This window comes from Trichosurus vulpecula, chromosome 4, assembly GCF_011100635.1.
Source record: "Trichosurus vulpecula isolate mTriVul1 chromosome 4, mTriVul1.pri, whole genome shotgun sequence".
Taxonomy (NCBI): Eukaryota; Metazoa; Chordata; class Mammalia; order Diprotodontia; family Phalangeridae; genus Trichosurus; species Trichosurus vulpecula.
The window spans coordinates 224,489,248-224,503,067 of record NC_050576.1 but is presented as its reverse complement, the minus strand read 5'-3'; the positions used below and the strand labels follow the sequence as shown (position 1 = coordinate 224,503,067).

Here is a 13,820-nt window from a genome sequence, read left to right as displayed (position 1 = left end):
ATGAAAAAATAAAAAAGTAGATGGGGACAGTTAATCGTAGAACCAAAAAAATTAAGAATTATTCATTCTAAGACCATGTTGAAATGCTGAAAATACAATTGTATTTTCACTTTGAATAAACTCAAGAGAAATACTGTGGTACAAGACAGAAAGAATACAGGTTTGGAGTCCACAGGACTTAGGTTCAAGTCAGTTCACTCTCTAGGCCTTAGTTTTCTTATCTGTTACATGGGGAGGTAGACCATGTAGCTTCTCAGGTTCTTTCCAGCTCTAAAATATGATCAACATATGTAGGTAACAGTGCACATTTATATAACTTTATCAGTCTCACAAAACACTTTCCTCACAATCCAGTGAGAGACGTAAACAAAATGATATCCCCTTGGAGAGCTCCCCCGGGCTTACTCCTCTCACCCCCATCCTGCACTTGGACTGGTAAGCTGGGTCCCCAAAACGGAGGCAGCTACCTTCTCCCTCACGCTTCTAGGGCTAACTCTGAGTCTGGGTTTTCAGTACTGTCGTTTCCTTGCCCAAGGCCACACCCACACTTTTGTGCTCCTTACTAACAATTAGCAGCACCAAACTAATGAGAACAAGGAGTATAAAACATTCCTTTAAACTGGGGACAAACCCTTCCCTGGCACAATCATGTAAAGTCCCCAGTGGTACCTCCCAATTCCTGCACTCTAAATCCTTTGTGGAGACCACCCCTTAGGTGCAGCCCCCCACTAGGCAGAAGCCCAGCTGGGCCCCAGGGGTCCAGGCCTCTATCTGAGTCCATAGCAACACTTGTGGAGGCATCACACTCCCTGAAGCTTTTTATACTTGAATGACGATCATGCAGTATTGTCTATTTTCCCTTGGTGTCTTTCTACTCCTATTCCAGATTTTGCCATGGACCCTTATAATGTAGCACTGCAATCTGGCTACCACTCCTCCGGTGGACATTGTCCTCGATGCTCTAGACCACATCTCTGCAGCAGCTGCAACTAAACCATTCTTGTAGATGCCTTAGGGACTGCAGGAGATCCAGCAAGAGACATAAAGGCAAGTGGCGGATTTACCTAGTAAAGTCTCGTAGGCCTAGCTGCCACATGGCCATGACCATGGAGGTAGAGAAGAAGGACCCTGCCTAGGATCATGCTGACTAGCCACATGTTGGCATCTTGACAGCTGTGCCTAAGAGAGGCCTCAGCAGTCAGAGGTCACTTCTTTAACTGGCTCTAGAATTCCAGAGTCATCAGCTTTTCAAAATCATCAAACGTAGCAACAATCTGCTAGCAGCTGCTATAGGGGTGTAAGACCTGCCGAAGAACTCACAGTGATAACTGTGACCAAGTAGACTCACTGTAAGCCTTCAGAAAGCTCAGTTAGAAGCTAGCAGAGAATAATCTGAGCACGCTCTAAGAACTGGCGACTGAGCCTCCTCAGGCATGCCATGGCACTCTTCCCTAGTCAAAAAGTTTTCTTTCCTTGGAAAATTGAGTGATTTTGATTTTGTAGATTTGGTCCATATCCTCAATTCTTCCAAAGTTTTCTAAAGTTTCTGGTAGTCCTGGGCACTGACTTTTCATCTGCTTCACCAGTACCATGCACAAAAGAGACTCAAAACAATCAATTTGACATAGATCATAAAGTCACAGAGTTAGAAGCAATCTCTAACCCATACATGAAAGGAACTGTCATATTATATCATACCTAATAAGCCTTTGCTTGAACACTATCATATAGGGGTAACCACTACCTCTTGAGGCTAGTCATTCCTCTTTTGGACAGCTGATTGTTAAGTTTTTCCTGACATCAAACTTAAATTGAATTCTTTGTACCTTCCACTCACTGCTCCTGCTTCTGCTCTCTGGGGCCAAAAAAGAACAAATCTGACACTTTTTCTAAAAAACAGATTTCCAAAAATTGGAAGACAGCTACCATGTCTCCCCTGAGTCCTCTTTTCTCCAGGCTAAACATGCAGTTCCTTCAACAGATGATCACATGTCTTAAACTCAAAGCCTTCACCATCCTGGTTGCTTTTCCTTCAGCTTATCATATAAGTCCCTCTTGAACTCAATTCTCCAAATTAGGACAAAGTACAATTGGATTATTACATCTTTGTTCATGAAAACTCTGCCTTCCTAAATGCAGCTCAATTACATTATCCCACTGCTTTAGCTTTGTTGGCTTCCACATCATACTGCTAAACTGAACCAGGTTAGAGCGAGGGCATATACAGTGATCGGAATCCCAGTGATCTCAGGCTACAGTCTGTCTGCCTCCTGAGTCACTGATGAGGGAAGGAGGAGTAGATGGCATTCACATTAGTCCAAAAGTGACTAAGTTGTTAACCATTTTGATAAACCTTGGGAGATTTTCCATTATGTCTTAGATATTGGTCCCTGAAAGATAATTGCTGCCATCAGATCAACCAATGCCTGTCTCAGTACCACAGAGAGAGGCATCATCGACAACTATTATTCTCCTTTTCTTCCTCTGCCCCTTATTGGAGGACCTTTCACCTGACAGCTTCTGTATCTCTATTACAATATTCTTGAGAGTAAAGGCAGCTTCTTCCTCCTTAGAGCATCCATATCTCTCCACTGCAGGAAGAGCCTCAACTTTTTTTCCAAACTCTAATTTTATAACTATCCTTTTCCTTCCTTTGTCCTCTGTGTATAACCCCAAGGAGTTCTAGATGAAAATCCCTCTTGGGTCCTTGCAGACCCCTGTAATTCAACCTCAATACCTTGGCATCTGGAACAATACAGAATAGCATGAAATATCTATCAGTATGTAATAGAACCAGAATAATTAGCCTAGGCAATCACCTTTAAGTCCCAAGCACAAAAAAAAATATGTATATATGGGTATGTATATAGAGATATACACATATATATTGTGCGGTGTCTATTACATGCAGTAGATATAAGATAATGCAAAGCATCATCTCTTAGGCTGTATCAATGACTACAAGTCTAAATTACATGTAGAATACATTACAAACACATCTCCCAGGAGTATATGCATGTCCAGAAAACAAAAGCAAATATGCACAACAGCAAACAACCATAAAGCAATCATGAGAAGAGGCCTACAAAATAAAAAATGAGAAAAACTATGTGTACATAGCCAGCGGCAAACTGAGCAAAGTTAAACTATCGTAGCTACAATGCAAGCAAATTAACAACATAAATCAAATAGGCATAGCATGAAAATAATAAAATAGAAGCATACTTAACCATTCAGATATTAACTCAAGTACACTAAGATAACTTATATCAATACATGAGCATCCAAATGAGGAAAAATTATCTCAAAAGAATCGGTCTGACTCATAAAGGGAACACACTAGACTTTCCCATCACAGTCTAAAGCAACACAGCGATGTTAATTTTTCCCTAGTGGATCCCTGCAAACTAGGGTGTCCAAAACCTGAGAGGCTCTGGGAGAAATATCCCTAATAGGAGCCTTCGAATGGGAAGTGCCAAAGCAATGTCTTGGATGAGCTGTTCCAGGTAGCACACCCTCTGGACTCAACTGGAAGAGGAAAGAGTCCCCCCTTCCTTTCCAGTCCAAAATCATGGTGATGCCAGAGAAGGTGCTCACATGGCCTTAGGGCGATGGCAATCCCACCCCGTGCCAGCTAACGCTAGGAGACAACTAGGAGAGCATGAGAAGCCTTCATTCTGGCTGCCTTTGCTTCTCTCGCTGTATTTCCTTTACTTTAGCAGATCGGAAGTGGTGGCAGCATTTAATGGAGCAGTTATAGTTGGGACCAGAGCCAGAGGAGTCTGTCGGAAAGGGTAGCAGCCATTGGAGCAGCAATGGCCAATGGCACTTTCTGCATTGGGAATGGAGAGAAACAGGAAAAATGGACAAAGAGAAGCAGTTGCTAAAGGGAAGACAACTTCAGGAAATGTAACTGTCTTCAAGAAGTGCCAGCTTGGATTCAACCAAGGCATAAACACTTGGGGCCCAGCAGGGAGCAACACCTCAGGAGGATTTGGTGAGGGCTCCACAAAGGGAGAAAAGGACTTCAGTGCCAAGAGTTGTGAGGTATCCCTCAGCCAGTGTTGTGCCGATAATGTTTAACTCTTCCCTCTCTCCCCCAAATGTATGTACAATATGCTTTTAAGTTTGATCTGCTTTGTTATCATACATTTTCTCCATCATTTTCTTTTTTTTTTTGGAGGCAATGTGGATTGAGTGATTTGTCCAGGGTCACACAGCTCCTGACTGAGGCCAGATTTGAACTGAGGTCCTCCTGACTCCAGGGCCAATGCTCTATCCACTGTGCCACCTAGCTGCCCCTCTCCATCACTTTCTTAAGTCAACAGAACAATCCAAGCCCTCGTGAGTACTGTTTGCTGATTTCCAAGATAAAAATGCTCATAATGAAAATTGGCTCTCTCCAGGCAGTGTAAGCTAGTGCCAGCATACCTTGCCAGTTGTTCTCTATATGTGTGCCCCTCCACCTTTGTGTCTTTAAGTTTGAACCTACTCTCCCCAGGGAAATGCATGTACAAAGGGAGAGTGTGCCCTCAGTTTGGGGGGAATGTTTTATACCTCCTCAGTAAATGCCTTTTCTAAAACTTAATGGATTGTGACTGGCTGATTAATAATGGGCAGCTAGGTGGTGCAGTGGACAGAGCTCTAGACTTGAAATCAGGAAGACTCATCTTCATGAATTTAAATCCAGCATCAGATACATACTAGCTGTGTGATCCTGGGCAAGTCACTTAACCCAGTTTGCCTCAGTTTCCTCATCTACAAAATGAGCTGGAGAAGGAAATGACAAACCACTACAGTATCTTTGCCAAGAAAACCCCAAATGGGGCCACGAAGAGTCTGACAAGACCAAAATGACTCAACAACAAATTATTAATGGTGGGCACACATTTTTGGGGGGGAGCTTAGGAGGGAAACAGAAACTTGACCCCTCAGGGTTACCCCTAGAAGCTTAACCTACCAGTTCAAATACAGATTTGGAATGGGCAGAGGGACTGCTATATCCTTTTTACAATGGAGAAAATGAGGCTTTCTAGTAAGCATTAAATCTGTGACTTGAACCCAGGTCTTCTGACTCTCAAACCTTTACACCAATGGTAAACTGAAGTGTTGATTGTTAACTATAAATAACAGTTTGTTACAGAATTCTCTTATAAAGTACACTACTCTAATGCATTAAAATATAAATCTATTTGCCAAAATTCCATTTATATCCAATTTCTGTTTTGTAAAATAAAGGGTGAAGGGTGAGGTAATTAACCAAAGATGTCTAAGTTCCTTTCCATCTGTAATAGTCTATGATTCTAAACCTTTAAGGAAGTATATTTTGCTTAAAATGAGTTACCATGTCATAATGGTATGTCACTAGTAATTTGCTATTAATGCTATGTGACCGAGTGGTATATAAAATATTGAAGTTGTCATGCCCAAAAGCGGTGTTAGACTGAAGTAAGTGAAGTTTCTCTTCAGTGTTTTCTATGTTGCCTTTCTAACCTTTTATCCCCCTTTACTGTACTGCTGACCTTTCCTTCTTTCCTCCCTCTCCACATTCCCATGCAAAGTACTCTCTTCAAAAGCAAGGATCCCATCATTATACCTACTCTAAGAAGCACCCCATGCTCCTTAGATTTTTCTCTGTTCTCCTTCCCTCTGTATTCACTCCCACTTAAAATGTACCTGTCTCATGTTCTTTTCCCTCAGAGATCTGCCTTCTGATAAATCTATGTTAATATTAGTGGATATTAATAGCTACTTTTTAAGGAATAGTTAATATCTAAAGATGGGTTTCTGAAGATACAAAGCCTTTGCTCAAAAAGAGTAAATCTATCGGTGGAAATTTCAAGCACCATGCTGGTAGAGGAATGTTAAAAAAAAGACAAAATACAAATCCAGAAGAATGGTGAAGAATAATGAGGGGCTACAGAGAGGTAACAGAGTTCAAAGGCTTCAGAGGAAGCATCTATTTTCATTGTTCCTTTATTTAAAGTGTGTTCGATTTCTTCTAGGTGAAGAATCTTTCTGAGGAGATGACGGCTCTAGAAGCAAATATTTCTCAATTAAACAAAGAAAAGAAGTCTCTCCAGGATGCCCATCAGCAAACCGTAGATGATTTACAGGCTGAAGAAGACAAAGTCAACAGTCTGATCAAAATGAAAGTTAAACTTGAACAGCAAGTAGATGATGTAAGGAGATTCAGTATGGTGGCTGAATGAATAATCACCGGGCATACGGTGCTGAATAGAAATTATAGTACCATTGTCCCACATCTGTAAATGCTAAAGATTCAATTTTCAAATGAAAAAGTTCCAATATAACCTTAATTTTCCTTCTGTGGCAATGAAAAATTACTTTTTTTTCTCAGCACTGTTGTTAACACTTGAATTTCATTCATTCATTCATTCATTCACTTATGGCTACACATAGACCCCAAAACTTTCTTCAACTTGCTTCAGACCAGACTAGGTAAATACCAATTGGAGAGGGAACCCCTCTGGTTAAATTCACAGCCCATATCCTCTAGAGTTAAGAGTATGTACATTAACACTTTGCTATTGTTGTTCAGTTGAGTCTAACTCTTCATGACCTCGTGGACCATGTCACTCCAATACTGTCCATGGATTTTTGTTGTAGTTTTGTTCTGTTTTTTGGCAAATATACTGTTTTACAGATGAAGAAACTGAGGCAAACAAGGTTAAGTGACTTGCCCAGGGTCAAACAGCTGAGGCTGAATTTGAACTCATGTCTTCCTGACACCAGGCCCAGTGCTCTATCCACTGAGCCACTGAGCTATATTAACATTTTAGTCTTCCTCGGTGCCATGAAGTATGGTGCGTGTCTATGAATTTAAGAGGGAGGTAGATGTGAGATCCAGCCCTCCCTGTACACAGCTGTAGGGATGCCAGAAAGTAGCATTTATTTCTTAGCTGGCTAATGTACAAGGGTGGGAGGAGAGGTAAGGGAGGGGAAGCAGTGGCATCTTTCTTTAGTTGTCCTCATCTATATCTTGCCACTGGACCCAGATAGCTCTTTGGAGAGAGTGAGGCTGGTGACTTTGCACAACCCTGCCTCACTTAAATCCAATCTACTACAAGTCACGACACCACTTTCCCAATGTCATGGTCTTCTTCGAGGACAAAGGACAAACAACAACGTACAAGCAATATGCATGCTCTGGGTACAGGCCAGAAAGAATCATAGAATCATCAGATTTAGGACTGGAAGAAGTCACAGATTTAATGAGATTCCAACCTAAAAGGGATCTTTAGAAATCACCTAATCCAGCCCCTCCGTTTCACAGGGTTGAAGGAGGAAATGCATTGGAAGCAGAAGATCTGGGCAGGCTCATTCCCTACCTGACCATGGAGGGCTGCAGCCAACACACATCATGAGATAAGGGGTCCTAGAGTATTTACGCAAAAACTGACTTCCAGTAACTAACTCCTTAAGGACATGATGTTATTTGCTAGTAGAAAGCACTGGATTTCAAGTTCAAAGGATCTTAAGTTGACTCCTGGCTGTGCTACAGAATAGCTCTCTGACCTTGTGCAAGTCAATAAAATTGTCTAGATTTTCTTATCTGTAGAAATGAATGGGTTGAACAAGATGATTTCTAAAGTCCCTTCCAACTCTAAACCCTATGATCCTATAAAATGGACTAGTTTATGTCCCCTGGCTCAGACTGAACTTAATCTCTTCTCTTTCTAGCTAGAGGGTTCTTTGGAACAGGAAAAGAAGCTCCGAGCAGAACTAGAACGAACAAAGAGGAAGCTTGAGGGGGATGTGAAGCTATCCCAGGAATCTGTCATGGACTTAGAAAACAACAAACAACAAAATGAGGAAAAAATGAAAAAGTATAAAGTTGACCTTTTCATTTTGTATCTCTGAAATTAAGTCTGAAAGCCAAATTCAATTTTCAAAGCCTGGCACCTGATATGCTTTTGAATTTTTGCTAGGAAAGAATTTGAAATCAGTCAGTTACAAAGCAGAGTTGAGGACGAGCAGGTACAGAGTTTGCATTTGCAGAAGAAGATTAAGGAGTTACAGGTAAAATTTTTTAAAACTCTTCTTACTAAAAAAAAAAAAGCCTTCTCAATTTCCCTTTCTTTCCCCACATTTACCTTTCCTTTATCCCAATATCCATCCTGCTTCACATTAGAGGTAGAGAAATTATGCTCTACCCTACTCTGTGCTGTGTGCCTTCCTACTCTTCTTTCCCCCAACCATTGGTACCTTCCCTTATCCCCACAAGCCAAAACCTCAGCCTATTCCAAAGCAAACTTGGGAACCCTCCAGTTCTGTATTAACAATAGCCTGCTGGACATTTCCATCAAGCATCCAGTTTGTGTCAGAAACCAGGCACTTGGCATACAGAAAGAAAGAAAGAAAGAAAGAGAAAGAAAGAAAGAAGGAAAGAAAAAAGGAAGGGACGAAGGGATAGAGAGAGGGAGGAGAGGAGGGAGGAAGAAAGGGAGGAGGGAAGGAAGGAAGGGGAAGGAAGGAAGGAAGATACGGAAAGAGGGAGGGATCGGGAGGGGGGAGGGAGGGAGGAAGGAAGGAAGAAAAAAAGGAAGAAAGAGAAAAAGAAAGAAAGAGAGAAAGAAAGGAAAGAAGGAATGGAGAGAGGGAGGAAGGGAGGAAGAGAGGGAGGAGGGAAGGAAGGAAGGAAGGAAAGAAGGAAGGAAGGAAGGAAGGAAGGAAGGAAGGAAGGGAGGGAGGGAGGGAGGGGAAGAGAGAGAAAGAAATAAAGAAAGAAGAAGGGATGGAGAGAGGGAGGAAGGGAGGGAGGAAGAAAGGGAGGAAGGAAGGAAGGAAGGAAGGCAGGAGGGAAGGATGCAGCTTGTAAGTCGACTGAAAAATATACCAAGTAAATACAAGATAATTTCTGGGGGAGGCACTAGAAGCTAGGGGAATTAGGAAAGGTTTTATGTAGGAGGCATAAATTAAGCTGAATTTTGAAGAAGGCTAAGGATTCTAATGGGTAGAGGTAAGCAGGAAATGCCAGTGTGAAGAAATGAATGAATGAATGAATGAAACATTTATTAAATACTATGAGCTCAGCACTGGGGATACAAATAGAAAAGTAAGACAGTCCTTGCATTCAATGAGCTCACATTCTAAGGGAAAAACAGCACATATGGAAGGTTTCAGCTGCATGTCAGATAGAAAGGTCCCATGATTCTTAGTCTCACGTCTTCTAGGGAGCATATTAAGAAAGATGCTGGATTTGGAGTCAGGAAGATCTGACTTCATATCCTGCCTCAGACACTTACTAGCTATTTGACCTTGGATAAGTCACTTAACTGTTATCAGCCCTAGTTTCCTCATAGGGATCATAATAGCACCTGCCTGATAGGGCTGTTGTGAGGATCAGATAACATAGACAAAGAGTTTTTCAAATCTTAAAGTGCTATATAAATGCTAGCTAGTCACAGTAGTAGTAGGATTTTTCTCTTTCCAATCTATTCTCCACATAGTTCTCACATTAATATTCTGAACATACCAATCAGATCGTGTCACTGCCTTACTTTAAAATAGTAGTTGTTGTTAATTCATTTCAATCATGTCCGACTCTTCGTGACTCCATTTGGGGTTTTCTTGGCAAAGATACTAGAGTGGGTTGCATTTCCTTCTCCAACTCATTTTACAGATGAGGAAACTGAGGCAAACAGGGTTAAGTGACTTGTCCAGTCACATAGTAAGTGTCTGAAGCCTGATTTGAACTCAGGAAGATGAGTCTTCCTTACTCCAGACCCTGCCCTTTATTTACTGCTCCCTCTGGAATAAAATACAAACTCCTCTGTCTCTAATGCCATTCTTACAATGGCTCTCCTGTGTCCCTGGCTCACTCTTACCAGTCCAACTGGTCCACTCGGTGTTCTCCACAAACAACATCCGCTCTCCTGATGTTGTGTCTTTACACAGGTTCTGTGTCTTTGCAAAAGTAGTCCTCTTGCACCCCCTCCTCATCTTCACCCCTTAGAATCTCTAGGTTCCTCCAAAGAATAGCTCAGATGCTACTTCCTAAACAAGGCCTTTATTGATCCTTCTGGGTCAGTACTCATTCTCTCTTCAATTGCTTTGTTTAATTTTGTATATATTTCATATTTATTTTGGCACTTCTTATTTCCCAACTAGAAAGTAAGATCCTCATGTGTAACTCAGTGCCTTGCACATAGTAGGAGTTCAGTTATTAAGGAAGGAGGCCCAGTACATTGGAAAGAATGTGGACCGAGTCAGAGAAATGGAGAGACGTGCATTCATATCCTGCCTCTGACATTTACTGCCATCACGATCTTGGGCAAGCCACTTACTCTCTTTAAGTTAGTTTCTTCACCTGTAAAATAAGAAGGTGGGTTACTAGTCTCCAGGATCCCTTATCTCTGTAGGGCTACAGTCCCACGAAACATTGTAAAATGCTACAAATGTTTGCTGAACTAAATGTAACTGAACATCGTAGGCTCGTATAGAAGAAGTGGAGGAGGAAATTGAAGCTGAGCATACACTTCGAGGAAGGATTGAGAGGCAGCGCGCGGATCTCTCTAGGGAGCTCGAGGAGATCAGCGAGCGCCTGGAACAAGCTGGCGGGGCCACTTCGGCTCAGGTGGAGTTGAACAAGAAGCGAGAGACCGAATTCCAGAAGCTGCGGAGGGACTTCGAAGAGACCACCTTGCAGCATGAGGCTACCGTGGCTGCCCTCCGCAAGAAGCACGCGGACAGCGTGGCAGAGCTCCAGGAGCAAATCGACAACCTGCAGAGGGTCAAGCAGAAACTGGAGAAGGAGAAGAGTGAATTGAAGATGGAGGTCGACGACCTTGCCAGCAATGTAGAAAGCCTCTCCAAATCTAAGGTACATTCACAGGTTTTAGAAAATTCTACAATTTTATGACTCTGGTGATAGGAGCTAAAATGTATGTCGCTCTTATTCAGGCTTATAAAACACTTGTGTGTGTGTGTGTGTGTGTGTGTGTGTGTGTGAGAGAGAGAGAGAGAGAGAGAGAGAGAGACCTGACTTATAAAACACTTTGCTGTTAAAACACTTTAATGTTCTTATTTATTCCTCACAACAGCCCTGAGAGACAGGTATTTTAATTGTATAGATGAGGAAATTGAGGCAGACTTGCCCAAGTTCATACAGTCTGAGGCAGGATTCGAACATGGGTCTTCCTGACTCCAAGTCCATCAGCTGCCTCAGCACCTGTTAGTAGACATTTCCACTAAGATGTCCTCAAATCCTAAATGGAATTCATCTCACTGCCACACCCACTCACCATCCCACCCTTCCAATTGGCCTGCTTTTGTCAGCAATACACTGAGTCACCTAGGATTGTGAGAATCTTGTAAGTGAATTGAAATTCACCGCAGCAGCCTACCTTTCCCAGAGCTGGGAAGTCAAGTCCTGTATAGCAGAAAAGCCAAGTACAAGTCCTAGTATAGCAGAAAGACTATGAAGAGCTTCTCATCTGAGGTAGGCTTGACCTTAGTTTCAGGGTCTTATATTAAGTCATGTTTTGTAGATATCTGTTCTTTCCTGACTCCTACCCAGACTCACTGCTTTAAATATGCATCTGGCTTCTGTGAACTCCCTGTCTCTTAGCAGCTTTCTTGGTCTCAAACCACTATTCCATAGCAATCTCTGAATTCTCTGTGTATCTCATGTACTTCCTGGGTTCTGTCTCCTAGGCACGCGTGACTTACTTTCACACATCTGCTTTTGGCTTCTATTAGGCCTCCGCAGCCCATTGCTACTCACGGCCCAAAATTACATTCAGCTGAGGTCACTATCACTCAAATCCACGTGGCAAGTACAAATGAAAAATACCGTATACAATGACGATGGCAAAATATATTACCCACCATACAAATGGTGTTTTGAATGGTGCCTTCAGATTTGTACATTTTTTCCCTCATCACAACAGCCTTATGAGGTAGGCATTACAAGTCTTAGTTATTAATCCTACTGTGTTGATGAGAAAATAATCTCCAAGAGGTTAAGTGACTTGCCCAAGGTCACCCAACTAGGAAGTGTCCAGGCCAGAATCTGAACCCATATATCTTCTGATTCCAAGTCCAATGTACTTTCCATGAGTGATAGTACTGTACGGTGAAAAGATCCCTGGTCTTAGAAGATATGAGTTCAAATCCTGACTTACTAGTTATACCATCGTGGGTCAATCATTTAAATTCTCTGTAACTTAATTTTCTCATCTGTAAAATGGGAATGATGATAATACTCATAGTACCTACCTACATCACAGGGTGTTGTGAAAAAGGTTCTTTGTAAGCCCTGTGGTTCTTTTGCATAAGCACGAGTTACTAATATTCTAACAAATACCAGGATGAGAATTTTACTCCCTGAATAGAGACAAACACTTTTCTGGTGTATATGATACAACACATCATACTTTACAATACAAAAAGGAGATGTCTTTCCCTCTTGAAAGAAGGAAAAGAAACCAGAGTTTTGAACCTTGCCCCAAAGAAGAGATATGAGGATGGAACTCCCTTCTTTGTAGAGGTGAAGGACCAAGTATCCTTCTTAGTCGGCATGCTCCTTAGTTTTATGGAGCTGTATTTTTTTTCCTCTTCTTTATAATAAGCGATAGTTCTCTGAGAGGAGAAAAGGAGAACATATTGAGAAATGAAGATAAGGTAAAAACGAAACATGTGAATTATTTTTAAGAAACAAAAGGAGTCCACAAGTATTGTGTTTCCATACTTTAAATGGTAATGTATAAATACTTTTTTTTTTGAGAGGCAGTCAGAACTAGGTGAATTGCCTGCCTAGCATCACATAGCTAGGAAGTGCCTGAGGCCACATTTGAACTCAGGTCCTTCTGACTCTTGGGCCAGTGCTCTATCCCCTGCACCACCTAGCTGCCCCATGTAAATACTTTTTAAAAGGAAATCTGTAGTTTTTTGCATGTGTCTCTTTGTCTCTTTTGCATCTCTCTGCTCTTTTCCTTCATTCTCTTTCCTTCTTTTCTCTCTCTTGCTGTATTTTTCTCTTCTCATACCTTTAACTGGAAAGAATATAGAAATGAAAGGAAACATGGCACAGTTGGTTGAGAGTAGGCCTTGGAGTTAGAAAAACCAGGGTTCAAGTCCCACCAATACCACATACCTTCTAAGTAGTCCTGAGCATGCTATTTAATCTCTCAATGCCCTGAGCAACGCTTTGGCATTATGAATTTCAGCTATAAATTTTTACTGACAATCTGCAGTTGCACAAGAGGTTTCCTTGTACGAAGTTTCCTATACTAGTGAAATCATAGGACTAGGCCAAAAAAGAAAATTAAAATGAGTATATATTTAGTAAAGTACAATTGAAAGACTATTGAACTTGAAGTCAGAAGATAGGCTCAAATCTAAGCTCTGACATTTACTAGCTAGATAATTACAGGAAAATGACTTAATCTCTGATAAGTCTCAGTTTTCCCATCTGTAAAATGGTGATAATAATACATTACCTATTTTGTAAATCAAAAAAATGCTATAGAAATATGAGTTAATCTACAGGGTATCCCCAAAGTCTTAGCGTAGTTTTAAGCCTAAAACTATGCTAAGACTTTTGGGACACTATCATCTGCAAAATGAGCTAGAGAAGGAAATGACAAACCATTTTAGTATCTTTGCCAAGGAAACCTCAAATGGGGTCACGAAAAGTCAAAAATCGACTAAAAACTAATAACAAAAATATTTCTGAATAATTTCACGCTCTTTTTTCTTAATTTTAAAAACCAAGTGGAACTCTAGCTTAAAAGGTGCAGGAGAAGCTAATTCAAGCATGACCACAGGTTTGTTTCCCTAGGATAGAGACCCTC

The 13,820-nt window shown here is 41.3% G+C and overlaps 1 protein-coding gene across 1 annotated transcript in view; it reads left to right on the top strand.

Moving 5' to 3' along the window:
• LOC118847029 (myosin-13) overlaps window positions 1-13,820 on the top strand; it is a 76,964-nt gene that overhangs the window by 42,900 nt on the left and 20,244 nt on the right. Inside the window, exons 22-25 of the mRNA XM_036755662.1 lie at window positions 6,006-6,182; window positions 7,705-7,850; window positions 7,953-8,043; window positions 10,457-10,846. Coding sequence (XP_036611557.1) covers window positions 6,006-6,182; window positions 7,705-7,850; window positions 7,953-8,043; window positions 10,457-10,846 — 804 coding nt within the window. The remainder of the gene's footprint in view (window positions 1-6,005; window positions 6,183-7,704; window positions 7,851-7,952; window positions 8,044-10,456; window positions 10,847-13,820) is intronic.